The following is a 25,438-nucleotide window of genomic DNA, read 5'->3' on the forward strand; positions in this document are numbered from 1 at the left end:
CCAAACAGCTCTCAGGTACGTACATATTGAATACCAAGGCAATGACATAGTCAGGAGAGACGGTCAGCTTCCAGTCACACTCCTTCCCTGGCGGGTAGGGCTCTGGGTACTGCGGGGACAAGATCACTCCTGCTGGTCCTGTCAAGATACCTCCACAGGGAGCTGAAGGCAATCAAGCAAAGGGATGAGGCTTTGTCTTAGAGAAACTTTAAAAATAGCAGGAAGGAAGGGAAAAAAAGAGAAAGGTGGATAGATAAGGGGACAGAGAGGCAGTTTGCAAGTTTGTCAAATGTTCAAAGATACGTATTGGAAGAGCTTGTAGCGGCCCTAACAGAAATGAGGGTTCTGTTCTTCCAGACAGGGCACACAGAAAAGGACAACTAGGGATGCTATTACAATCCTCATGAGATATATGAGTAACCAGAAGGAGAGAGAGATGCTTTTGTTGCATTTATTTAGGCAACTCCTCGTCAAAGTCTGGACTGTTGCTAAGAAAGTGAAAACATGTTGTCTGGTACTAATGATTTGTTCGCGTTTATTACAGTCGCCAACACATTAAATGCCAAGCTGATTGAAAAATCAATTATTACTTATTTGAGGCTGAAACTGCCTGCATCTGTGTCCACTGTGGCGAATACTCATGATTGATTTATTACTGTCAGCCTTTCTGCAGTCTCTTCATGAGAGTCAATGCTCTAAAATTCCCCCTGTTGCTCAGATCAATCCTCCCAGATTTGGGATGGGGTAAGAGAAGGGAGCAGAGTCTGCATTGAACACAGGTGTTTGACACTAACCAGACTAAAACAATGCAAACACCAAGTGGGAAATGAACTAGTGTGGGACAGAACTAAGAGAACAAATGTTGGAAGGCTCTTCCATGGAGGAGTGTGAGTGTGCATCCTGTGGGCATTTTTAAAGCCCTCCTTGCAAATACACAAGAACCTCGAGGTAACAGGTAAAATTTTGCTGGGCTGTACTAGAAAGCTCACATCAGAGAGTAAACTAGAGATCCTTCTTCAAGGCCCAGAAGCAACTACTTCAGTCAAGGCCAGTTGCAGGGTACTGCAGGCACCAGGAACTTCCATCCCTCTTGAATCACAGCATGGACCATTGAAGATTTTACCTGAAGGTCATGCACAAATAACTTGGAAGAACAACAAGCACATATTCTGTGTCCATTAGCCTTCAGGGAGCATTCTTCTTCCATACTAATGTCAGGGGAAAATTTTGAAGAAACTGAAGACTCATTTTTGAAAAGCCTAAGGGAGATGACTGTTCAACACTCCGATTTCTTTGAAAATCCCACCCATAATCTCCAAAGGATTTGAACTAGAAGCTGGTTTCAAGTCAGCTATATGGAGTTGGGTCAGGATCCTGATTTCAAATGCCCCAAAATCTCTGGTGGTTATTTCGACAGACATTTCAGTTAAGCCCACATTGTTTAGGGACTGCAGAAGTTGTACAAAAAAAATGTGAAAATATATCTGAAATGCTAAGTACAGCCATCTAATCCAAGCCTTTAGTTAAATCCCATTTTCCCAGTCAGCTCTAACTATGTGGCCTGTCTCTATACCAGTTACTATAAAACTAATATTATCTGGCTACTGATTATTTCTCCCAATCCTTTGCCACTGAAGGGAGGGAAGAAGCGAGACATCGCTTTCAGCTTTCCGCAGCCTATCGAAGAGATTACGTCTCCTAAAACAAGACTGCCAGGCCTCTGTTCCAAAAGGACCCAGCACGGTATCTCCAAGTCAAATTGCCTGCAGTAAGGATGACCCATGAGAATCCATCCCACACCTAGATTAAGGCACTAGCTATGCAGCTCTGAAAAGGACTGCGAGCCCAGCTTCTGGTGTGAAAGAAAGCTCAACAGGAGAATGACAAGGTGGGCATGACATGCAACGATATGACTTAGATATAGCTCCGGGAAAACTAAAAGGACTGTCTCCATCAGGCTGAAGGGGTGCCACACTCGATCATTAGGACAGTCATTCAGAAAACACCAAGTCATCCTGCAGGGGAATAAATCCTATGCATGCTGCAGAAACTTCCTAGCTGGCGTTAAATCAGATGTTAGAAACACAATTAACTAATTTTCATTGCTTGGGAAAAAAACATTGCACAAAAAGGGATGAAAGTTACAGGATAAATAACTGGTGGCTAGCATTTAAATGGACAGCAAATTTGATGTTTATTGCTCCTGTGTTTTTATCGTGAATATTTTTGTGTTCTTGACATATGAAAAAGCACTTATGAGCTTCTTTTATTACTTTATGAGCTCAAGGAGAATGTCAGATAGTTCTTTCTTGTGAGAGAATTTGTTGTCTTCTCATGCAGAAATTATTAACCCATGACCCCAATCCTCTCTACCAACCTGAGTTTTAAAGAAGTCTTTAATTTTGACTTGTCGAGTTAAATAATACCACTTACATTGCAGGATGTCCTATGAGCTTCCAGCATGAACTAGATTCTTATTGTCCCAGACACTCCAGGGACAAACCCAAAAAGTAGTTCTGTGAGATGGCTGAGACATACGTACCCTGCTGCAAACCTCTTCAAACCAGGTGGGACTCATCCCCTTCGGATATAGAAGTTTTGCAATGAAACTGGACAGGGAAGCCAGTTCAATGGAAGGATGGATGCTTATTCATACCTGTGCAGGAGGGAGGGTCTGGCTGCCAGAAAAATCTGTTCTCAATCTGCACACAAGTGATTTTGGCCTCCCCTTGCAGAGTGTATCCTGGATTACACTGGAAGACGATGGAGTCGCCTGCCTCTTTGCTGTCACCACTCCGGCTCCCATTCTGAGGAATCCCTGGGTCATTACAGGAAGTGGCAGTGGAAACTGAAGAGCATTAAAAATACATATATTTAACACAGGCTTTCAGAATTTCCTCTCAGCTTATACCTTCCTTGCTTTGTCAAAAAATGAAGCATCTTATTTTCAGCCACTTTCAACATACTACATTTCATCCTAAAACTTCAAAGTTCCTTCCCTATTTGCCATAAATTTACCTGAAACACATCTGCTAGTTCTTTGAATACATAATAGCAAAATATTTTGCAGATGACTGATTACCAAGAACTTTATGAAGTTTCCATCCTCCCCACACTGGTCTCTCCAGCAAAGACCTTTCCTTTTTAAAGACATTGATTTCAAGAATGGATCAGATAGCCACAGCAGGGAAAGAGTATTGCATTTGCTATAAACTATGGAGGAGATCTATGGCACACTGCCGTTTGGTTCCTGGCTGTTCCAAGTCCCAAGCTACCACCCCATCAAGAAAGCTCCATTTCCTCCTATTTCCATCTTGACTTATTTGCAGAGGACAGTAATAGAGGAAAGGAGATAAACCGGAGATTCACACTGCAGATGCCAAGCACTGGCTGTACTTAGGCTCTGTCCTTAAGCAGATACCCAAGCAATGACTTCATTCTGCATCCTTCCTCCTTTGGTATCTCTTAAAGTTGCCACATGCACAAAAACTGGCTTTTACTTTGCACTGAGCATCTGCCAGGCCAGCTGGTAAAGGCTCTGGGGAGCAGCAAGTTCAAGTGCACTACACAGAGTGCAAGTTTGATGTATAATTGTGCACAGGCATGTTTACTTAATAAGTCCAGGCATCCACTGATCTTACATGGCATTTTTATAGAATTCTTTGTCAGACACATGCTGCAAAATACACTAATATGCTAGCACTTTTCACTTCCCCTGAGTGGGAGGAGAATTTAGCCTTTAGGCCTGGGAAGCATCAAGCCTGACCTTTCAGAAATACACGTGTTGCCCTCCCAGCCTCACTGCCATGTCCCTTGGAGGTATTGAACAGCCCCCGTTGGTCTCCCAGCCTCTCTCCCCAAGCGCCTTCTCAGCGGGGGGCAGGCAGCACAGCTTCTCTGCTGGCTGAGCTCACCGCCTGTCAACACTACAGTTATTTAACAGCAGGGAAAGTCCTGGAGTAACAGAAGTTTTGCAAGCTTATATAGATCATTAAAGTTCACAAGATCCAAAATTGTATACTTCTGAGCTTAGGGCTGACTACTTAGCCACACCTTGTGAACAAAGGCTTTGAACAGAAGCATTCAATAAAGACCAGCTCTGTATCAGGCAGCCAAGCAGAGCTTATTCCCTGCTACGTTGATATGAGTCCATTACACCTAGCCAGTTTATAGCAAGCCCTTCTTAAAAGAGCCAGAGGAAATCCCTCTCTCTCTTTCTGTGCAACTGAAGATAAGGCAAGTTAGCAGCCCATCCTGGTCTTCGCTGGCAGGCTGCGACACAAGCCTGGCAAAGAGAGAGGAAGGCAGAGCTGTGCTCAGTAGCAAAGCTCTCCATCTGTCATGGTTATCCCAGAAGGTCTTGTGCCAGTGCAAACTCTTCCCAAAGAGCTGGCCTGCTCTCCAGGCCATGCAACGCACCCAGAAGAGAAATCTGTAGGCAAAAACCTGGGAGACAGAGAATGGGCTCTGCTGCTTTGATATGTCTGAGTCACAGAAAAGTGGTATCATTGCTCACCCAGCAGTTCCCTGAGCTATTTCCTGCCATCTCCAAAATGGGCATCTGCCTGGTTGGTTACTGGACACGTCAGTGAAGGCCTGCATCCTGGAAACCTCTGTGAGAACACTGAGATGTATCACCCTAATATAACTGCAATAAATGTGCTTGCAAGGCCAAGTCTTTGGTAATGACCGCCAGGACTTAGGCAATGACAGACTGCAGGTGCATTACACGTAGTGCTGCTGCTTACCATGACATCCCTACAGCAGCTAGAGCTTTTGGGGATCTGCATCTAAGGGGATCCAATTTGAGGGATTTTAAATAGACTTGGTTTTCAGAGACCACTGACCAACTGCTCTCAGAAAGCCTGGGGAATGCTGCCTGTATGTTGGTGTCTCTAAGGGACTGGGTGGGAACATGGTGGAAAATATCTGTAATTCCTATTGAGTATTCCACAAAGAACTGCTTTACATCTTGCTGCCAAGTTCACCACTGTGAAGGTGACTGTGGCAGAGGGGAGCAGAGAATTTAACTGCATTGCAAGGACAAAATATGTGAGTTTTCTCTATTTGCAGAGACTCAAATGCAGCGAAACACAAATGGCTGGAAGACTGCACAGTTCAATACACTGTTGAGTCCAATACAATGTCATGAGCTTACCGCCAGTAGTACTTCATAGATGGACCCTTGAAATCACTTATCAGTAAAGCCAGGTTTGGACAACGCTGAGGAAAGAACGTACCGCCTACCTGAAAACTGAACAGCGAAGCCCTGCTTGCTCGTGAAGAAATCCGTGTTGAACTGAAGGATGACAGAATTGAAAGTACTGTGGACATCGCTGGGTAAGCTGGACCCACTCATCTCCTTTAGGAGGATTCCATTCTCCACCGGACCGTCCCAGATCCTCAGCACATCATGGAACTCCTCAGTGTGGAAAACCATGAAATGGAGCCTGTGCAGCAGAAAGAACTGGAGGTCACACCACAAACTAAGCTCTGCCTTCTTCCATGGGAGGGTTACAAAGGTGCTTGCTACCAACCCAAGGTACCTCATCCCACTGTGCGTGTTCCCTCCTGTTATCTGCCACTAACCTCAGACACAGTATTTTAGCCCTCTACCAAACATACTCAGTCTATAAAAAACAAGATCTCCTAGTGGGATACCTCCCTAGTAAAACACTCACATCCATAAACGGAGAACAACTGGGTCATGGATACTAATGCTTTCTGAAATTTGTGTCCTTTGTGCTGTTCTCCCTAAGCAAAAAAAAGTACTAATCTCTCCTAAAAATCTCGAGTAGCAAAGGTCCAAAAACCAACCACGGCAGCAGAGAAATCCCCAGCTGGAAGATCACTGTTGGTTTTGCACTGAAGGTGCTCAGCCATTACAGTGAGTAGCTGTCACACGGACAAAAGGCTCAGTCAAGGACACGCCAGCAACCTGCAGCCAGGAGGCACAGAAGCTGTGAAGAGGAGGACGGGCTTTGTCCTTGGTTTTACGGGGCTCTATTACAGATAAACACGGAAGTATTGAGAAACTTATTCTAAAAGGAAAATTAGCAGTAAATGTGCTAAGGTCCCTTCAGACAACTGATGTATATTCATGCAATTCACACTTTGTCCCTATGTTGCACACAGCAATCACCTTGGCTGTCCCTTTGCTTTTTTGTGTATCCTCCAAGGAACAGCTTTTTGTCAAGGGCCAGCATCTACTGGTAAAATGCATTGATTTTTGTTACTTGCTTTCAGATCAAAGAATTTGCTCCTGGCACCAAGCTAATCTTGTATATCAGGGGAAAAAATGGAAAGGAAAACAACCAGCACCACTCTTATTTAAAACAGCATCATGCTGGAAAAGAAACTCTCACCAGGGTGTTAGGTGCCCCAGAGGTTAATAGAAAAAGGGCAGAAAGGAGTGTGTGTTGCGGGGAGATGGTAAGCAGGCAAGTGCAAATTCTGAACGCTGGATTGAAGCGTGTGAGAAGAGCAAAGTGGCTGACACCGGAAAGGATTTTTACACGTTTTACAAAGTTTTGGATGTTGAAAAACTCTATTCAGATCAGCTAACAGAATAACTTCGGTAAGAAATAAAGGAAAAGAGTCAGCATGAGCCAGCTCTCCAAAACACACAAAACGAAGGGAAGGGAGAGAAAACAGAAACTAAGAAGCTGGTGGCTGGCGGTGAAATTACACTCTGCTCTCCATGAGGTGTTTATTACAATGCTCTGAATGCAGATTGTGTTTCCTTACCGTGTGTACTTTATAGTTTTGTCTGCCCTGGAGAGAGGGCTGCAAAGTCTTCAGCATTTGCATCAAATGCTCCTTGGTACACAACCGCCTGCAGCAAGTGCTACTCGGAGCTCTGCTTTTTCCTGCTTTTAAACTCAACCAGGGCTCTGCCTGCTTGACACTTCCACAGAAAATTCCCCAGAGAAAACGCAAGATGCTGCCAGGAGTCATCCTGGTGAGGAAACTCACTGCAGAGCCTGCACCAGTGATGGACCTGGCTGGGTGGGAGGAGGACAGAAGTGACCTGGTGGCACCCGGGACGGGACAAACTTGGTCCCAGCACAACCCCCAGTGGGATGCTCCTCGCTTCCCACGCCGGGCTGGGGCAATGCCATGCTGCACTTCTCTCCAAAACAACCTCTGCTGTGGAAGGATGTAAAGCAGCTGCCACACAAATCCAGACTTCGCGAGGAGCCTTTGGATCTTCCAAGACGAGAAGTACCACCTAAGCATGAGATACCATCATTATTATTGTTACCCCCAAGGGAGTTACCAACTAAACGCTGCTGCGATACATCAGGGCTCAGTCCTTTTCACTCCTGCACTTAATGTGTCAGCCGACAAGAAGCCATTCAGTCGTCTCTGTTTCTCATTGCCACATTAGCACTGGGGGAAATACCACCCGACACACTGCAATCCGGCTAACATGGGTAACTCCAGGCACGCCACTCCAAAACAGGGGCAGAGATCTATAAACTGTACTGAGAAAAGCTGCAAAAATAAAACAATCAGGTACTGGGCTTAAAACCCTGGCAGCCCTCAGAAGAGAACAAGAAAGCATTTGCTTGGCTGCTTTCCCATTTATCCAGGGCAAACAAATAAATAAGGTAGAACCATGAAAAGAAAAAAAAAAAAAAAAAAGGAAAAAAAGCCAAACACTGCAATGCACTCAGCAACAAAATGATATCCATGGAATTCGACAGAAACCGAAAGAGCTGAATCATAAATCTAGCTAGCAGAGACCTTGCATTTAAAAAACAAATAAAAAAACCTCAAGGAAAGTAAGAATGGATCATAGCACAGCTGCTCTCCACAGGTGCCTTGGCCTGATGGTTTGCTCTCAGGCTAGCCAGTGCTAGTTAGCCAGAATTGCCAGGGAAAACTCATTGCTGAAGATCTCAGAAACAGGGAAACAGGGAGATGGCGGCAGAGACTGACCCAGGATGGGGGACACCTGGGAGCTCACCAACACCTCGCTGTGGGACCGAGGCTAACTGCTGCCTCCAGCAGCTCCCTTCCTTCATTTACTTCTAGTAAGCAACTTGCTCGCAGGCTTTACCAACGAGGAGAATGCCTTAGGAATATAACCAGATGACATAAGTTGCTCAACACCAGCTGGTTGAGGAGTCTGTTGGGACAGCTGATTTTATTAAGAAAACTGGTGATCTCTGGAGCAAATCAATCTATTCAAAAAGCACATCTGTAACCAAACAGCACAGTTTTTCTATCAGCCTGACTCCATTCCCAGCAGGGCTTAATTTAAGACAAGACAGAACAACTGACTTAGCAGACAATGGAGACACTCTGACAATCCCAATTACATGCAAGAAAATGCAGCAAAAAGCAAATTAGGAATATATATGCATATATATATAAGCTGCCCTCTATCATATAGAGAGAGATAGAGAGGGCAACTTCTCCCATCTTAGCAAGGCGGAGGAGAGGCCAGCTCTGCACTGATGATCTGCACGACCTGTACAAAACCACTCTGCCCCAGCCCTCCAGAAGTCACCCCACAAGCTGTCTGACCAGCCTGGGGGTCCCTCCTGCTGCCACCTCCTGCCCAAGCCCCTGCCTCCGAGCTTGACTCCGTGCAAGCTGCTGAGCTCCCATCCGGAGAGGGCTGCAGCAGAAGGCAGCCTGACAGCACTGTGCTCTGACGTCCCCACTGTGCGGTAATGCCAAAGCTGCAGGTCCTTGATGCTACCAGCAGTTTGCAGGGCTCCCCACTGCCACCCTCTAGCCAGGAGAGGGTTCCCAAACGTAAAAGCTGCTAAATGTTACGCGCCTAGAAATATCCGTAGAGGAAAACTGCAACAGCCAGATGTTTTCACTCGTATTTCTTGATGAGACTGTGAAAAACGGAGCCTGTCCATACAGCACCATTCGTTAGGCTGGGGCTGGCAGCATCAATAAACCCTCTCGTGACACTGAGATCACCGCCACGCAACAGAACGCCACTGCCGCTCCTAACTGTATATTCACTGCTCTCAGCTCTGCAAGCAGGACTTGAAGGCAATGCCATTCATTTTCCAGCACACCCTCCTGCTTCTCCATCCTATTTCTCTCCCTAGTCTTGCAGGCAAGTCACTTCAGTTGCAATTTTGTGTGCGCGTGCATGCTTGTGTTTGCACATGCACATGATTAATCCTCTCTCAAAGTACAACCCTTTAAGTTTCATGGCAATAATGGACAGACTGATTTTTCTGCCTCTCTCTCCTTCCTTTCCTTCCCCTCCTTCTGTGCAGATACAGCTTTATTCAAAAAGCTTTGGTGATTAATTTTAATGTAAGTTATAAATGAGGGCTTTATACAATTGCATCATGCGTGAAGAGGATTATTTTTCCAATGGATTACCATAAAAATGAACTTGCTGAAAATGTGCTCTCTCAACTACCCAGAGATCATCTGTTCTGTTTGAGCTGCCAAATAAGGAAGAGAAGAAGAGAGCTTTCATCTCTAATGACAAAGGAAGGGTCACAAGGTGTATTACCATACTATTGCCTGGCATCGTTTCATTTCAGTCATGGCCCCTTCCAAGCCTCTGGCTGATCCTGCAAACATGAGCCTATAGTTCTGCTCATTTGTGTACTCTCAGAGAAGTGGCTAGGATTATGCATGTGAGTAAAGTGTGGGTAAAGTTCATTTGCTGAAGCAGTCTTTGGATGAGGCAATCTCCTACACTTTGGGGGAGGAACAGAGGACAGGGTTTCATGCCTACTTTGTCCTACACAAATCTTCAGGATCTCCTAGAGAAGAATGAAAAAAAGAGGAGAATTCAACTGGAAGTTGCTTGTGCAGGAATTAAGCTGCACTGGCTATGCTCTTTCTTCTACGTCCATATCAGAAACCATCCACTATTGAACCGTACTGATAAGCAGACCTAAGGGAGCGAATTTCTGCTTTACAGAAAAATGAAAATATTGGACCAAGCCTATCCCCCACATAAATCCATCGACTAAAAGCACCATAGAGCTCAACATGATTAACTGTCTCCAGTGAAGAGAAGATGGGTGCTGATGCAGCAAGGAATCTATGGTGGAGATGAATGAGTGCAGGACCAGAACAGCAACAGGGCTCAGGCCAGCACAGAAATAGGGCTCATGCACCAGGTAACAAGCATTAGAAAGGATGATGGGGAGATCCTGGGAGAAGAGGATTTTTGTTGAATAAACCTTAAAATCTACCCTTCTTCCCCCCAAGACCCATCAATTAGCAAAAACTTTACTTGCCAGTACAGTTGTTTTCTGTTGAAGATGGCTTTGGCTGGCCTAAAATACAAAGGTACATGCAGAGCAGTGCAGGAATGGCTTGGCAGGGCTCAGGGCACATTGCAGCGTGGGAACAGTGGCAAGCGGCAGGGATCACAGATGAAGCATCACGGAGTAGAAAACTGCTTGGATTCTGCTGGTGACTGCACTAACTTTACAAGCCAAATGTTCTCAGTACCATGCCTACCTAACTGCCAAACTCACATAACTTATAAACAAATTACCTTTCAAATTGCCATTTTCCAACAGGAAAGTAAAACCAGAACAACAACAGAAGTCAGAGGAGTGGGAAGAAAAACCAGTCTTGGGTCTCTGTACAGACCAGATGTTTAGAAACAATCTTGAGCTTTTCCTTCGGGAGAATAACTGCATTTTATCTTCTAAAATTCCCTTTTTAATATTATTTTTAATTCTAGATTTATTTTTATTACTAAAACCTACACAAAACAATAAAATTAGAAGATGAAAGCTAGGTGTTGTGGTCTCATTTTTCCAGCCGTTCACTTGCATCTGGGGACCCCCATGCCTGACAGTTCGCTCATTCTCACAAACAACTTGACAGAGCTCATCTGCTTTGGTGTTAATTCACTCTGGCAGCATGAATGAGAGATGAACCAAATCCATAATTGCCTTCCACTATCCTTTGTGGTACCTGAAGAATTTGGAAACCCAATGACAAGACATTACTAAACCTCTCTGACCTCAGGTCATGAAAGCACTGAGTAAACCATCACCACTCTGAAGAAGAAATGCAGAAACAAACAAAAACTGTAAAAACCAGGAGCGAAGACCTTCAACTCACCCTATTGTGCAGCCAGCTTCTGCCTCTATTGTCCAAATGCAATTCAGATTATGATCGTAGGGTGTGGGGTATCCAGGAGACAGTATCCGTCCTGACGACTCTCCTTTGATAGTACCCCCACACTCAGCTGAAAAACATATGGGTTGGTGAGAAGATTCATGACATATTATGGCTGGCTCTTGGCAACAATGCAACTGTCATCCTATCGATACAACAGAGAATTTCTTCCCATCTGAAGAGATTCTTAGAGCTTACTAGCCAAAGATAAGGAGAGTCTTTTAATTCAGCTAAAACAGTGAGTCAGCAGAATAACTGCACTTCTCTGCATGTTCCTAAAATCTGACATGTTGTCAAAGCTTCCCTCCACCTTTTTGGCTTCATAGTGAATAAAGACAGAGCCTGGCAGCATCCTGGCTTTCCCTGATTCATGCTTGGGGTGAAAGAGCTCAATTCTTCTCCTTGCATCTGCAAGAAGTCTTAACGATTCATGAATGTGATAAAGGGAACAAGCCAATATATGTATGTCTGCTACATGAACCTCAGTGAGAGGATTTTTGAATATGTTTTCAGAATATGTCCATTAAAATTCTGTAAGTTTCCACATGTTCATGCAGACTATGACTAGTATATGCAGACATGACTAGTCAACGTGTATATTCGGCTAATAGGGTAAAGGTTAGGAAGATGGATAAATCACAGAAATCTGTCTTTTCACCTCAACAAGCAAGGCTAAAATTCATCAGACTTGTGGCATAAAGGTTCTAACTTCTGGGAGAATTCAGAATGCCAATGTCTGAGCACACCACTTACGACAAAGAAAGCAGCCTGCTGGTTGCTGAGATCAGAGACATAAGTCTCTAAGAACTTGAACATGCCCTGGGAAACACTAGCTAGGCATGTCGCTGTCATGTAACAAACCAACAGCATTTCATTTAGATATACAAAATTTAATAAAAGAATTTTCCATGCAAAAAGATAATCTGCTGGAGAGTTATAGGTAAAGGGGAACTCAGGACTTAACGAAGAGAAGACTAAGGGAATTAAAATGTCTGAGAAACTGGGATCAGATGTCATGTAGCTCTCAAATAAACATGACTTTGAACTGTCAAATGCCAGGACGCACGTTGAAGTCTGCCATTATCAGAAAGTGCCACTCTATTTAACACGTACAAGTGAAAGGACATGGACTGAGAAAGCAGTAGTCTCCTTGCAGTGAAGCACAAAACCTTGTCAAATCTGTGCTCAGAGCACAGTGTTTCATGTTAAAACTGCTTGTAGAAGTTTTGCAGCTATCAGTGCTCTCAATCTGAAGATGTCTTACACAGGATCCTTATCAATATCTTTTTTGATGTAGATGGCTGCAATTAATACCAGAGATAACGTCACATGTATTAGCTAAAGAGAAAGAAAGGGCACTCAGTGCAATGCCCACGAGCAAAGCACTTGTTAGAGGAGTTGTTAAAAGCAAGAGTTGTCTCACCTACACAGGTTGGCAGGGGCTGATCCCAAGCTCTCCGCTCTCCAGTCAGACAGACCAGCACCCTGCTGCCTCGCAGTGTATAGCCAGGGTCGCAATTAAAGGATACAGAGCTGCCAGCGAAGTGTCCTTCATCATGGACCTTGTAGCCAAACTGCGGGATGCCAGGGTCCTCGCATTTGATGAGTTCAAAACCTGGAGCAGGAGAAACAGCATCAGCTTTCCTCATATATTTAACAGCCAGAAGCCATTAGCACAAGATTATATTAACTGTTTTCCTCTTAAGAAAAATGCTCTGTTGGAGAAAAGAAACACCATATGGAGAATTGTATTTTTTGATTGAGATTGGAAAGAGATCCCAGGGATCTCATATCTCAGCTGCAAGTAGAAGTTTCTGTATCACCACTGCCTCATTCACAACAGAACAGGCTTGCTGGCATAATTCATCTCCCCCACTCTGCTTCCTCTTTAGACCCCAAGATCTTTACAGAAAGGACCGTTTGCTCTACTCATGCAACTGTAACAAAAATACACAACTACACCTCAGATTCCCATCTCACAGGCATATGGGCCCAAGACTTACTAGAAAACTGCAGCTCAAAGCCTTTACTCGTGTTCTCGTTGTTGGTGATGAACTCAAGCCACATGCTGCTGGAAGTGCTGTTTATGCTGGTGCCAAGCATTTCAGAGCGACTAAAGGAACCCAGCAGGCGAGCAGAGCTATTGCTGCCATCATAGACCTGGGAGGAACAAGAAACACATACTGGAAAACATCCTTTATTTGCTACTTGAGGGGTCAAATCCTCCATGACTGAGAATAGGGACAGCTCATTTGGAGCCAGTGAAATTATTCCCATTAAGAGTCTGACTCGATGAGAGTTGATGATGCTGTTTGTTTGAGGAGCAGGATTCATGCCCTGGAGGATACGCATCCCTCCCCTTACACCTGAGCTTATACCGCACTCAGGGCCATGTATTCTGAACTAAACTCTCTTTCCAAAGCTGCAACACAGCTACTGGGAAAAACACTTTGTTCCTAGAGTGACTCATGGATCTGTCTTGACCCCACTATTATTTAAAAAAAAATAGATTTTTTTCTTTTGGATAGGATGATTCTCTTATGAGGATAAAGGGCAACTTCTCACTAATAGAGATTGACAGTAACTTTCCTCAGGAGTAGAAGAGAAGTTGATGACAAACCTGTTAAGAGAAAATTTCTTTCACAAGTATATTCTTTGCATTAGCAGGAAATCTCTCTCTTTCTAGTAATCCTTTGAGTTGAAAATATGTGGATTACACCTATCTCACAGTGCAGAAGTATGGCACTTAAAGAAGGACGGAGGCATTCTCTGAGAAGATGGTTTAGCACAGCAGCACACATCTTGTAATATTAATGCTTCCTACAAAACTGTTTCTTTGTGATTAATAGAAACTCAGCCTGGATTTGTCTCCTTCCATATAGAGTCCTGAAACTTGTAAATGCAGATTAATCTGAGTACGGGAATGCTGAAGAGCTTGAATTTAAATGAACCCGCTTTGCAGGGGATTCAGGCTTGGTTCCTAGAAACACAAAAATAATGCTACAAACCTCCCACTCCCTCATGTGTCAACAGTTCCCACTGTACAACTGTGCAGATTAAAAACTGAAGTCTAGCTACAAAGGGAAGATCTCCGGCATTCCAGTAAATCTATTAAATTATTTACCCAAATTAATGCGTATTTCCGCACAGTTGGTGTACTTTCTGTAGCTCTGTGTGGTATTTGAAGATGATGGGTTAAAGCCTGTCTTTGCCTATCTACTCACTCTCAGAGGCCAAGTATTTCTCTCTAAAAATAAAAGTAGCCTCTCTCAGTCCATATGGGCTCTTTCCACTACTTTTGCTGTTTAAGACAGATGCTTGGTAACCTAAACAATAAGGCACAATATGTGTAACAAAGACTGAAGCCTTCCCTGCATCTTAGGGAAGACGACAGCAGAAGGTATACCAACACAGCAAAGATATCCACATTTTTACAGCATACAGAATTTGTTTATACACTCATCAGCAGAGTGAAGCCTCAAACAATCACCTAGGCTGAAGAGCACAGGATGTTCACTACTGCCTTAGTGCTGCTGCCAGGGACTGACATGAGCACGTGAAGTTCAGAGGTGCTCATTCCCTGAAATTATAGAATATGTTTTAAACGCAGCCAACTAATGCCCAGCAGTGACGCACGCTGATCAGACAGTTTCCCTGGGCTAGAATATATTGTTTCACAGCTATATCAGCTTTCTACCTTGTTCTAGCACTAGAGGGAATACCCACAGATAATATCCTAGCTCAGCTGCCTAGCCTTAGGAACAGTCTGATCCAGGAAATCTTGCTGCTGTCTTCAAAGCAGCCATGTCAGGCACTTAGTGACACAGCAGTGACTCCTGGCTACGAAAGCCATATGAAGGACTTTTGGGGGTATGTCAGTCCAATTCCTAGTATGAGACACTTCCAGAGATTACCACTGCACTGCTGGCACTGCCTGGGTGGCATTTTCCAGAGATTAGTCACAGATAGCTCTGTTAAAATTTTAGGATATCACCTCCCTTTCAGATCTTGCTCTCATTACAGCACTACCCTTCACTGGTAGAGACAAAAGAATTACCTTGAGGACATCTCCTGCTTCCAGTTCAAAAGTCCTGGCTTTCAGCTGGATCCCCTTTCCTGGCTGCGTCTGGATGGAGTAGATGCACTCGTGGTTGTTGTTATAGTTTATTGGATAGTTGGGGGATAACAGAACACCTTGGGTTCCAGTTACAGATGAGCCACATTCAGCTATATAAAGACACAAAACCACATTTTAATAACCACAGACGCTCGCTCCTTTCTATACCCATCTGCTAACATATCCATGAACTCTATTTCCAAGTGTAGTTAGTGAAAAAAACAAAGAAACAAACCCCAGCACTTACTAGCACCTCTATCATGCTTAAACCTCAGGTGTTTTACAACAGATTAACATCCTCTCCTTGTACAGATAGGGAAACTGCGTCACAGAAAGTCAAAATCCATGGAAAGCCACCACCTGCTCAAAAGCATGTGTGTTTGTGATCCTTTCTGATCCATGAACCAGAAGGAAATTAAAATAATATTATTAGACTGAAAAAGTCTTTTGCCATGCTGTTTAGACAAATACCTTTACAACTTTTACATTAACATGGGAAATAAAAATTGTAATGGCATTCTTTTAACAGTCAGCACAGCACACAGCTGGCTGCTGGTACCTGTGTGTTTCAAGTGTAGATCTCCGTGCAGAAAGAAATGCTCAGTGAAACTCTAAAATAATTACAAACGATAAAGCTATGTGTGAATTTGAAAATCTTCCCCAAAACAATTTCCTGAAAACTAAAAGGGCAAAATTTGACATTTCCTTTTGTTTGTTGTTAATTCTGCCCTTGGCTCTTGAGTTCATCATCTGACAATATTTTAAAGGACCTCTTGCCCCTTGCTTCCTGCTTTTGTTTTTCTTCCCAGCTTTGCAGCTAACAATTACATCCATTCCCACTAGAAAAAGAGAGAAAACTGGAAATCCTTTTGCCCCTCTGTTTCAGAAACTAGCTCTAATTTACATGTTTGTTTCCTCCCAACATGTCACTCAAAATCCCACAATGGGCTCGGGTTTTTCTGTGGCATAGAAAGAATTGACCTTTCTTGTTCAAAATACTAGGGATTGGGGACGGAGAAGGAGATGCTGCTGCAGGAATCCCTGTCAACCTCTTGCTCAGGGAACTGGAAGGGTAGGGGTAGTATATGTTACTGCAATTGTTTCTCTCATTTCTGAGGGGGAGTTTATGTTCCGTTACAGGTTATAAACTGCTATAGTTCTGAAAGAGGAAAAAAAAAAAAAAGACTCCCTTCTCTCTGTTATTCACTACGATCTGTCCCTCGCCTGTCCCTATTCTATTACATTCCTCTAGTAAGGCTTCTCTGCTTTTCTGCTCTGGGTAGTGTGAACAACATTTGTTTTTGAGTCATTTGAAGTCGGAAGATTTGTAAGACACAAAACTAGGCAGAGTGATCTTCCTTAGAGAAGGAGGAGAATGACAGCTTTGGAGATTCAATCGATCTCGAATCTCATGAGATCTGGGTTTAAGGCTTCCAGGAAATAGAAAGAACGAACATTCGCCTATTTTATGTACTTCAGTTGCAAGCTTTTAAAGACACTATCTCTTTCTCCTATGAACATGCCACAGTGAGTATAATAGGAATGCTTGTAGCGAGGACATGCAGTCCTCACTACATGATATAGCGAACAGATATTCAAGTGCATCTGATTGCAAGCAGCAGTAGTACTGTGATAGCACTGAGCTTTCCCAGAGCTCATGGGACAATATGAAAATTAGCTCTTACCTGCTGGTATCTACGGGAGGAAGCAAAAGTTTGCAACACTCAGATACAGCTTGAGGGCCTACTTGCAAAATGGCATCCCAACGATGTGTGTCCTCCTTCGAGGACACCTCTTGCCAGCAGTGACTGTCTTGTCTGAGCATCTGAGCCCTGCTAGAGCCACTGCAGCCCGTTTGCTACATAGACATACAATCCCCTAGCATATACAAATATATCCTGCAACCACTCTACGTTTAGGATTTTTTGTTACTCCATGATTAGCTCCCACATGAGCAAACCATGAGTCGTCATTTTCTTGGCCAATTTACCCTGAAAGATTTTCAGCTGTAAAACATTGGCTTGCTTCTCCTTTGAGTCCCAGTGTTTTGTATGCACAACTGGGCAGATTTGTTCCAACTTGCCCTGAAAACAGCTTTTCTGATTAGCTAGCTCTGCCTCATCTCCACGGGTCCTTCGCAGCATACAAAGCTGCTGGATCTCAGGGAAACCATCATGGTGCATGCGCAGCTTTCCGCACCGACTCTGCTACCTCTGCTGGTCCTCCCGATAAAAGATGAAGGCAAAATAAGGAGCCAGCAGCAGACGTGGGGAGAGGAGGTACTTCTGAGGTGACTTTCTCCTTCCCCTCTTGGCCTCTACGGAAAGGATGACTTTCCCTTTAGCACAGATTACCCGGGATGATGCTGGGGACATCAGCACTTGGCACCTGGTCCGAAAGCAGCAGTCAGCGGGGAGGCATTCCTGCCCTGGAGAGACGGGCTGGCCAAGGGACAAGATCACCCTTGCTGTTATACAGATCCATCTAGAACAGGAACTGAATATAAAGTGTCTGGGCTCTCTGGCAAAAACACATCTGTGATCTGAGGGGCTATGTCCCCAGTTTCCATCTGTATCCTTTTTAACAGGGCAAGCACACAGGCTTGAATGTGCACTGCGGGCATCATGGAAAAAGCTGTCACCCTGCTACCAGAGTTCTGTGCACATCACCAGATGGGAAATTCGATCCGTTATTATAAAACCCACATGCTAATTCAAAGCCATCTACAGTAGGGAACTGGGAAAATGGAAGCCATTGTGTCCATTTAGGGATGTCTGAGGATCAGATTTAAGCTATGTTATGATTCTTTTTGATTTCTATTCCCTTGATGAGCTTTCTCTGCAACCTGATTATTATTCATGCCCTGAAGAGGCTGCTTGTCACAGCAGGATGACGCAACCCTGAGACCTAGGCATTAAACAGTGCTGGGAAATGCATTCAGCATGGCAGGAGTCAACAGCAAAGCTCAACAGACTGAGAAAGTAGCCTGGCTCTTGCTGGGATGCCTTCTTTGTGAAGGTTGCACATAAAGAAAATCTACCTAGCGGGCTCTGCCAGAGTGAAAACAGGTAAGAGATCTGGTCTATCTGGTCTGAATGAATCCTTCTGTGGGTGACCCAGGCAGCAGCAGAGTACTGAATATTTTCCCCCTTACTAAACATACAACAAAACCAGAAATACGTTAATCTTCCTTTTGCAAAGGCCTGAGGCAGTGGTGATTCTTCTTCCTTTCTGCTTTCTCACTGTGGCACACTGCCGCTTCTGCTCTTTTTTGTGAGCCGCTGTGCTTGGAGGGGTCTCTGCGGGCTGGGCAGGGGGCTGACCTGCAGACCTCACCAGACAAGGCTGTCTGGAGCCCATCTGCATTAGGGATGACAGCCAGAAACTTGCTCAGTGTTGCAGATGACTTCTTCCTCTCCTGTATCTCTAGATTTATTTATTAGTATAAATAATTGCCAGAGCAATTGCAAAAAAGGTACAATGGTTAGGAGAAAGAGAAATGCAAGGTGTATCGTGCTGGAAACCTCTGCAGAATAAGGAAAAAGTAAGAGCTACAGGGAGTTTTCCAGGGACATCCGCACTAATGTGAAATTTGCATTCCTTAAGATCACCTACACAGAAGCAGCTTTCATCTCTGGACTATTAAGTTTTATAGCACATGGATTTGAAGGGAGGATGGCCCTAAAACCAGGCTGTTTTACAGAACCTATCCCCAAAAGGATGACGTATCTCCCATAGTTTGTGACTCATTCACTTGTATGATCACCCGGGCTCGACCACAGCGCTGTGAATGGGCTGCAGAGACAGGGGGCTTCTGCTGACATGGGACCCCAACTGCAGGGCACTCCTCATGCTCCAATGTGGGATAGGACTGCAGCCCCTCTGCCCATCCCTGCCCTCCCCACACTGAGCCAGGGGGGCTGAATTTGTGCCAGCTCCCCATCTCCTCACCACCCGGCCTGTAAACTGAAGGATGCTGCCCCCGAGGCATCCCCCTGGCGTGTGCCGCACATCCCTGCCCGACTAAACGATCCAGCACAGCGAAACCAACCAAGCAAAATGAAAGCACATGACCACCTACCAACACACCTTGGCAGAGGCGAACTCCACACACGCCGCCGCCCCCCGAGGCAGGTGATGCGCGACGCGCCCTCCAGCCGGTACCCGGGGAAGCAGGAGAAGGTGAGGACGTCGCCCACGCCGAACTGCAGGCCCTTCCTGATGCTGTAGGCCGGGACCTCTGGCTCATCGCAGGGCTCCAAGTCGTATTCTGCAGGGGGACAAAGACGCGTATGGCATGGCAGGGTGACACCTCACAGCCCTTTCTCCCCAGCCGTGAACTTAAGGACGAGGGGGGAGCTTTGAGTTTCAAGCCAGCTGCAGTGTAGGTCTGAAAAAGAAGCATCCATGTGAGATGTACGACCTCTTTGACCACAAAGACCAGCTTGAGTCTCACTCTCCATACACAACCCTTGGGGTGTCACCAGGATATTGATTTAAACCAGCTCAAAATACAACAGGCCTTGTTTTCTGTCACTGTTGTCAGCCAAACAAGAAAGTGACACCAGTGGTGGCCAAACACGATGGAAATTTGTCATCCTCTCCCTGGTAAAATGAAGATGAATTGATCCGGATGGGATTTCTGGTTGCCTCTCCATTACTAATCCTGAAAATGAATGAACACAGCATCCTGCTTGGGGAATGCAAGAGAACATTTAAGCTGCTACTAAATGAAAGGTCATGGAGCGTTATGGAAAAGAGCCAAATGTATGTCTTTGGTCACAAACCATTTAAAATGAAACCTTTTTTGAGAGCTATTTTTTGAACAAATAACAGAAGTGCAGAATACGAAGTATGTGCTTATATATATAAAGGAAGCTAAAAATATAACAGACTCCCATTTTCATTTTCCAAGAAAGGAAAGAAGTCCCAAAATACATTGAAAATAGCAGCTATAATTAGATAATTTGAGGCAATTTGTTTTAGACAAAAAGGTATTTTTCCCCATCAAAATGGAAGTTAATTGGAAATTTTCTGTCTAGTTTCCACAGAACATCATCTCTGAATCGCTGACTTCAGAGGCCAGACAAAGGTATTGGAAACCAGATCTGAGTGCAGCAGGTTTTATTTGCATCTATGGCAACAGCTCTGTCCCTCAAAGACAAATCAGACTGAGCTCCACAATAAAAATGGTCATTTCTCTTCCTTACCAGCAGGCCGAAATTGCAGCAGTTGCCCTCAGGACTAAAATGTATCCTGAGATATAGAAAAGAACAGTAACAATATGATAAGCTTTTGTCCGTTACCTGATTGTTTTACAGAATGGCTTGTCAGGGCACTCAGGCAGCAAAGATTACATTTTCTGAAACGTGTGCACAGGCAAACACTTCAGCAGTCATTTGTAGGACTTCGGGGTAAAGGACACAGTTCAACACCTCACAGCCTTCAACCAGAGATCACCCAAGCAAGGCATTTGCAAGCGTGATGATCTGTTTTGCATAAGCAACCGTGCCTTTATTTGATTCTCTCTCCTCATGCACACGCTGCTCTTCATTGACAACTTCTGAGAATCCAAACTTGAAGAAACCAGTATTTTGTACAAACAAACAGTTGAAACCTGCTGTCATCAGACTGAGCTTTGGAGACCTTGGCTCCATTCTCACCTCTAGACCTGTGCTTCTCTCTCTCCCGTGTCTCCATCCCAAGCCTCTGACTTATTGGAAATGCTCATGGCAAAAGCTCTCTCTCTCAGGTGCTGGTGCACAGCCAGATCTTCATTGGCACAGCTGGGGCAAAAAGGGCTTCTGCCATCAACAAAAACCTGTATCGCTTGATGCCCTGCTATTTGCACCAGGAAGTCTGCTTTAATTTGCTATTAGGAGGTCAGTTAGAGAAGGCCCAGCAAGAAAATACTTTTTCCAGCTTCCCAGCAATGCCAGTGGGCTCGTGGAAACCTGGCCTGGGTTACATGTGGCACGTGTTACATCTAGGACAGGCTGAAGCCACGTGCAGAGGCTGGGTCACTGGGTGAGCATCCAACAGGAGCACAGAACCAAAGAAAAAAACATAAAACAGGACCAGACGTACAATGGAAGTGACCGGTTCTGCTTTGCTCCTTATCCAAGAAGTCCAGATTGCCCAAAGCTGCCTTCCAAAATTTCCCATCTGTCCCAGCTTCCCAGGTTGGAAATGGAAATGCTCTATCTGCTCTATTTTCCTCTGACATACAGAGAAGGCAGGAATCTGGAGCAAAGAGGGATGGCCTCTTGGAGATACCCCAAGGAAAGAAGAACTGAAGCTCTGTCCATAAACAGAGAAATAAAGAACACTGGGTGAGGAGGGAGAGGATAACACCTTTGTAATGGTATATAATTCCAGTGGGTCCAATCCAGCCATCTACTGGGGCTCAAGGCAGGCAAAATTGCTGCATCTGGAGATATGGGGCCTGGAAAGAGAGTATTTCCTGTGACAACACAGTGCTTTAATGCTGGCACAATTTACCGGTGTAACAAGAGGAGCAACCTTCAATGACCTGAATCACTTGCACTGCATCAACAGGGACATATTCCCAAGATTTGCATTAAAGTTGGAAGAAAAGGGAAAGCATCAAGTCTGTCTGCCTCTGTTCTTACCTGAGAAGGTGATGTTGAAACCCTCGTAGGACATGGAGAAGTCTGAGATGAAGCGAATTTGGGCAGAGAAGTTTCCAAAGAGCCCTGCACTTAGTGGGGCGGGCAGCCGAGAGCCTGTGAGCTGCTTCAGCGGCTGGGCAAAGCTGGTGTTCTCAGTGATCAGGAGGTAGTCATGGCCATTCTCCAGGTGAAAGGTATGAAAGGTGAAGAACACACCTGCAGGGGAGGAAAAACAGAGATGGATTCAGCCAGCAGCTCTCCTCTGGCACCCTGTGGTCCCAAAGCACCTCTCCTCTCCCTGAGATATCACCATCCTTTTTTTTCCCTTTTATTTTTTTCTCCTATTTTCCAGTAATAGCAGCCCAACTGAGAAGAAAAAACACACTGAAAAGCTTGGGCACATTTATGTGAGGAATGAAACATTAAAAAAGTAAAACAAGGCTACGGTACAGGGCCTGGAACAGAATAAGGCCGTTAAAGTCTTCGATTCCCGTGCCTTTGTAACACAGGAACAGAGACAACAGAGGCTCACCCGAGGGAGGGATCAGCAGCAGAAAGGACTGAGCCTGGCAGCTCAGGGAAGTATTTTATTTTAAAAGTGTTGACCTTTAGATGGGTAGCAAGAAGAGCAGAAAGCTGTAGTTGTGAGGACTTGAAAACAAAACCAAGTACATTCTGGAAGGAATTCCTACCGAGAAAAATGGGACTTAAGCCAAGTGCGAAGGTCAGAGCGGCTTCTCCAGAAGACAAAGCATGCCAGCACTATTACTGCGGGGACTTCTACACAAAAGGATGGGACCCAGTGCTAGGCCCTGGAGGCTGGAGGACAACAGGACACGGACAGACCCACGTTTCCTCAGCCATGTGGCTGGTAAGCATTTCACATGCATCTCCCAAGGAGGGCTACGCCTTGTGACCACGCTCCCTCCTGGGCAGGTGGGTGCCCGCGCACTGCTCCTGAGCCCCCGCTGCCCTCCCCGAGGCACTGAAGATTTTGGCATAGCATGCAGAGCCCAGGTTCTTGCCAGCTGCAGCAAATCTCAGAGGCAAAGAAAACCCCATCCACATCATTCTGACAAAAATAAAGACCACAATAGATTAAGCCAGGAAAAGAAGCAGACAAACACGGGGAAACTATTTGGCTCTTTCTCTACATTCAATTTCAACAATTTGAAACGTTTTGTCAAGCAGGCTGTGACCTTGCTGCATTTGTAAATTAACAAGCAAGGAGTAACAGATTACTTAAACCATCCTTCGCACTTACAGGAATGAGATAGTAAGTACCTCAAGACTTTGTAAAAGCCTCCAGCAAGGCAGTTATCATGCAGGAATTCAAACGCAATTAGAAACACTTACTTTCTCTGGAAAATAGTTCCATCTTTGAAAAACAAAAAATGGCAGAAACAGCTTTCACAGGGAAAAGTGAGGCAGAACCCTTTATGTGAAACCCTGTCACATTACCTCCACACCAAGTCAGCAAGCTAAAGCAACGCCTAGCACTCCATAAAGCCTCTTTGCATTTATACGGCTTCTTTAATCCAAAGAGTTTAGCAGACTTCCTGAGCACCAAGGGGCAGGCTCCAGAGCCCCGGCTCATGCTGAATTGGGCTTTACACTCCTCATAACCCCATGAACTCAACAGGGCTGTTTGCAGAGGAAGACTCCTCCATGTGAGCACAAGTGCTGTAATCTGGTCTTCATTAGTCACAGTCAGATTGCTGCCTCCTCGCGCACATCAGGAGCGCCCAGTGGCATGACCAAGTTATTTCATTTAAGCCAATGATTAACAGCACAGAGACTGCCAGCCTGGTGAGACCCAAGGGCTGTCTTGCTCTGCATCCCATCTCTGCCAAACTACAGCATCAGCTGCTTCAAAAGCATGGGAAATCTGTAAATAAGGAACAGAGGAATAATCTCCTCCTTGCTCCCCACTCCCCATCAATTTCTGGAGATCTGGATGAGACCCACTGCTTGAAGCTCCGCAGTGTGATATTTAATATCCATCCCAACCAAAAAAAGTATTTTTGTCAGCATCAAATTGTAACTCTGAATATTCCATTTATCCCCATGTCTATCCAATTTCTTTTTGAAGGTTTACTGTCACATACAAGCAGTTTCCTTCCAAGGAATGAAGGACACAAAGGTTGGAAAGCAACACAAAGCCCTTCCCATAGAAATTATTGTGCTGGGAAGGTGCAGGGCTCACAGGACTTCTCAACTGCATCACATCCCAATGGTAACACATGCTGGTCTTTCCCTCTCCATCCCTGCACAGCAGCTCCTTGCACCTTGCTACCCTGCAGTGCCCCAGGCAGAAGCATGTGTGCAACTGCCTAGTGATGACTAAAAGGGGCCTCGGCTTTGACAATTCCTTTTTCATCCCCAGGTAAGTGTTACCTGGGACCTGGCAGAAAATGTTTAATTCAACTGTTCGCCTCTGTGGAACTCCATGAAAGTAGGAAACTTCGAACGGTTTCCAAGTGTTTATTATTCTTACCAGCAGTGTACTTGATTGAAAATAGGTATGACCTGTTTTGGCACAAAAACTCGGTGAGATGCAGTGAATACAAAATGCTTTAAGTTTTTCTTGTTTATCAACTGACAGTAGATTTATACCCTTGCCTTTACAAAACCCAATCTAGGGAACAGAAATAATATCACTCCACCAAAATCAACACACCACCAGAGAAACACAAGCATAACTCAGTCCCCAGAACGGGGAGGACAGCTCCTGACTCCAGGTCTTTTCAGATAACAAATCCAATCTCACAGCACAAGGCCCTTCCAGCAGCAGAGCCAGTTAAGGGCTGTGTAACTGTAGCCATAAGTGCTAATTACAAACTCATTTTAAAGGATTTGCGGCTCTGATTAAACCTTTGCTCTGGTCTGAAATTTACTGTGGCACAAAATGTCTCTGTAAAGGCAGTTTTTTTCATTCTCTGTTAAAGAAACAACAAAACAAATTATAGGGAAAAGAAATCACTTTGAAGTCCTCAGATTAAAAATAATAGTCTCTATTTAAGCATTTAAATACCTTTAAAATTAAGCTGCTTTTAAACTTGAATTATACAGCCCATGAGTCCATAAAATAAATCAGTGTCTGCAGTCACATAAAAACAACTATTATAACAATGAACTTGTTTCCATTAGGGGACTTGTGTGCTGCCCATGTGCAAGAAGTTCATAAAGATCTGGGAGTGAGTAGCTCGAGATCGGCTTTTATGATGCAGATCATTTCACTGCTTGGTCATCAGCTTGGCAAGGATGGTCCAAGCCAAAAGCCCTGATTTTTTTTTTTCAGCTGGGAGAACAGAAAGACTTTCCAGGCCTGAGACAAGTGCTGCAAGTCCAAGCAGCAAAGCATTAGAAGAAGTGGGGGCAGGAGGCTTAAAACTAGAACAAGAAAAATGAAGTACAATGGCAAACACCTAAGTGATGCAAATATCCCCCTGCCTACTAAAGCTGCTCATAGCAGAATTGTTAAAAATTCTGTGATTAAAAAGTACCAGATTTACCCAGTGATCTCCAAGAATAGGGAACTAAAAGGACAAAG

General features: G+C 44.6%; 1 protein-coding gene across 1 annotated transcript in view; it reads right to left on the reverse strand.

Annotated features, from left to right (window-relative positions):
• Nucleotides 1–25,438, reverse strand: part of CSMD2 (CUB and Sushi multiple domains 2) — a 290,461-nt gene that overhangs the window by 82,166 nt on the left and 182,857 nt on the right. The window contains exons 20-28 of the mRNA XM_035562044.1: nt 21,886–22,101; nt 19,335–19,523; nt 15,194–15,363; nt 13,140–13,296; nt 12,560–12,751; nt 11,080–11,206; nt 5,248–5,450; nt 2,657–2,848; nt 24–162 (exon numbers count right to left, since the gene is read on the reverse strand). Coding sequence (XP_035417937.1) covers nt 24–162; nt 2,657–2,848; nt 5,248–5,450; nt 11,080–11,206; nt 12,560–12,751; nt 13,140–13,296; nt 15,194–15,363; nt 19,335–19,523; nt 21,886–22,101 — 1,585 coding nt within the window. The remainder of the gene's footprint in view (nt 1–23; nt 163–2,656; nt 2,849–5,247; nt 5,451–11,079; nt 11,207–12,559; nt 12,752–13,139; nt 13,297–15,193; nt 15,364–19,334; nt 19,524–21,885; nt 22,102–25,438) is intronic.

Source organism: Cygnus atratus, chromosome 23 (genome assembly GCF_013377495.2).
Source record: "Cygnus atratus isolate AKBS03 ecotype Queensland, Australia chromosome 23, CAtr_DNAZoo_HiC_assembly, whole genome shotgun sequence".
NCBI classification, from domain to species: domain Eukaryota; kingdom Metazoa; phylum Chordata; class Aves; order Anseriformes; family Anatidae; genus Cygnus; species Cygnus atratus.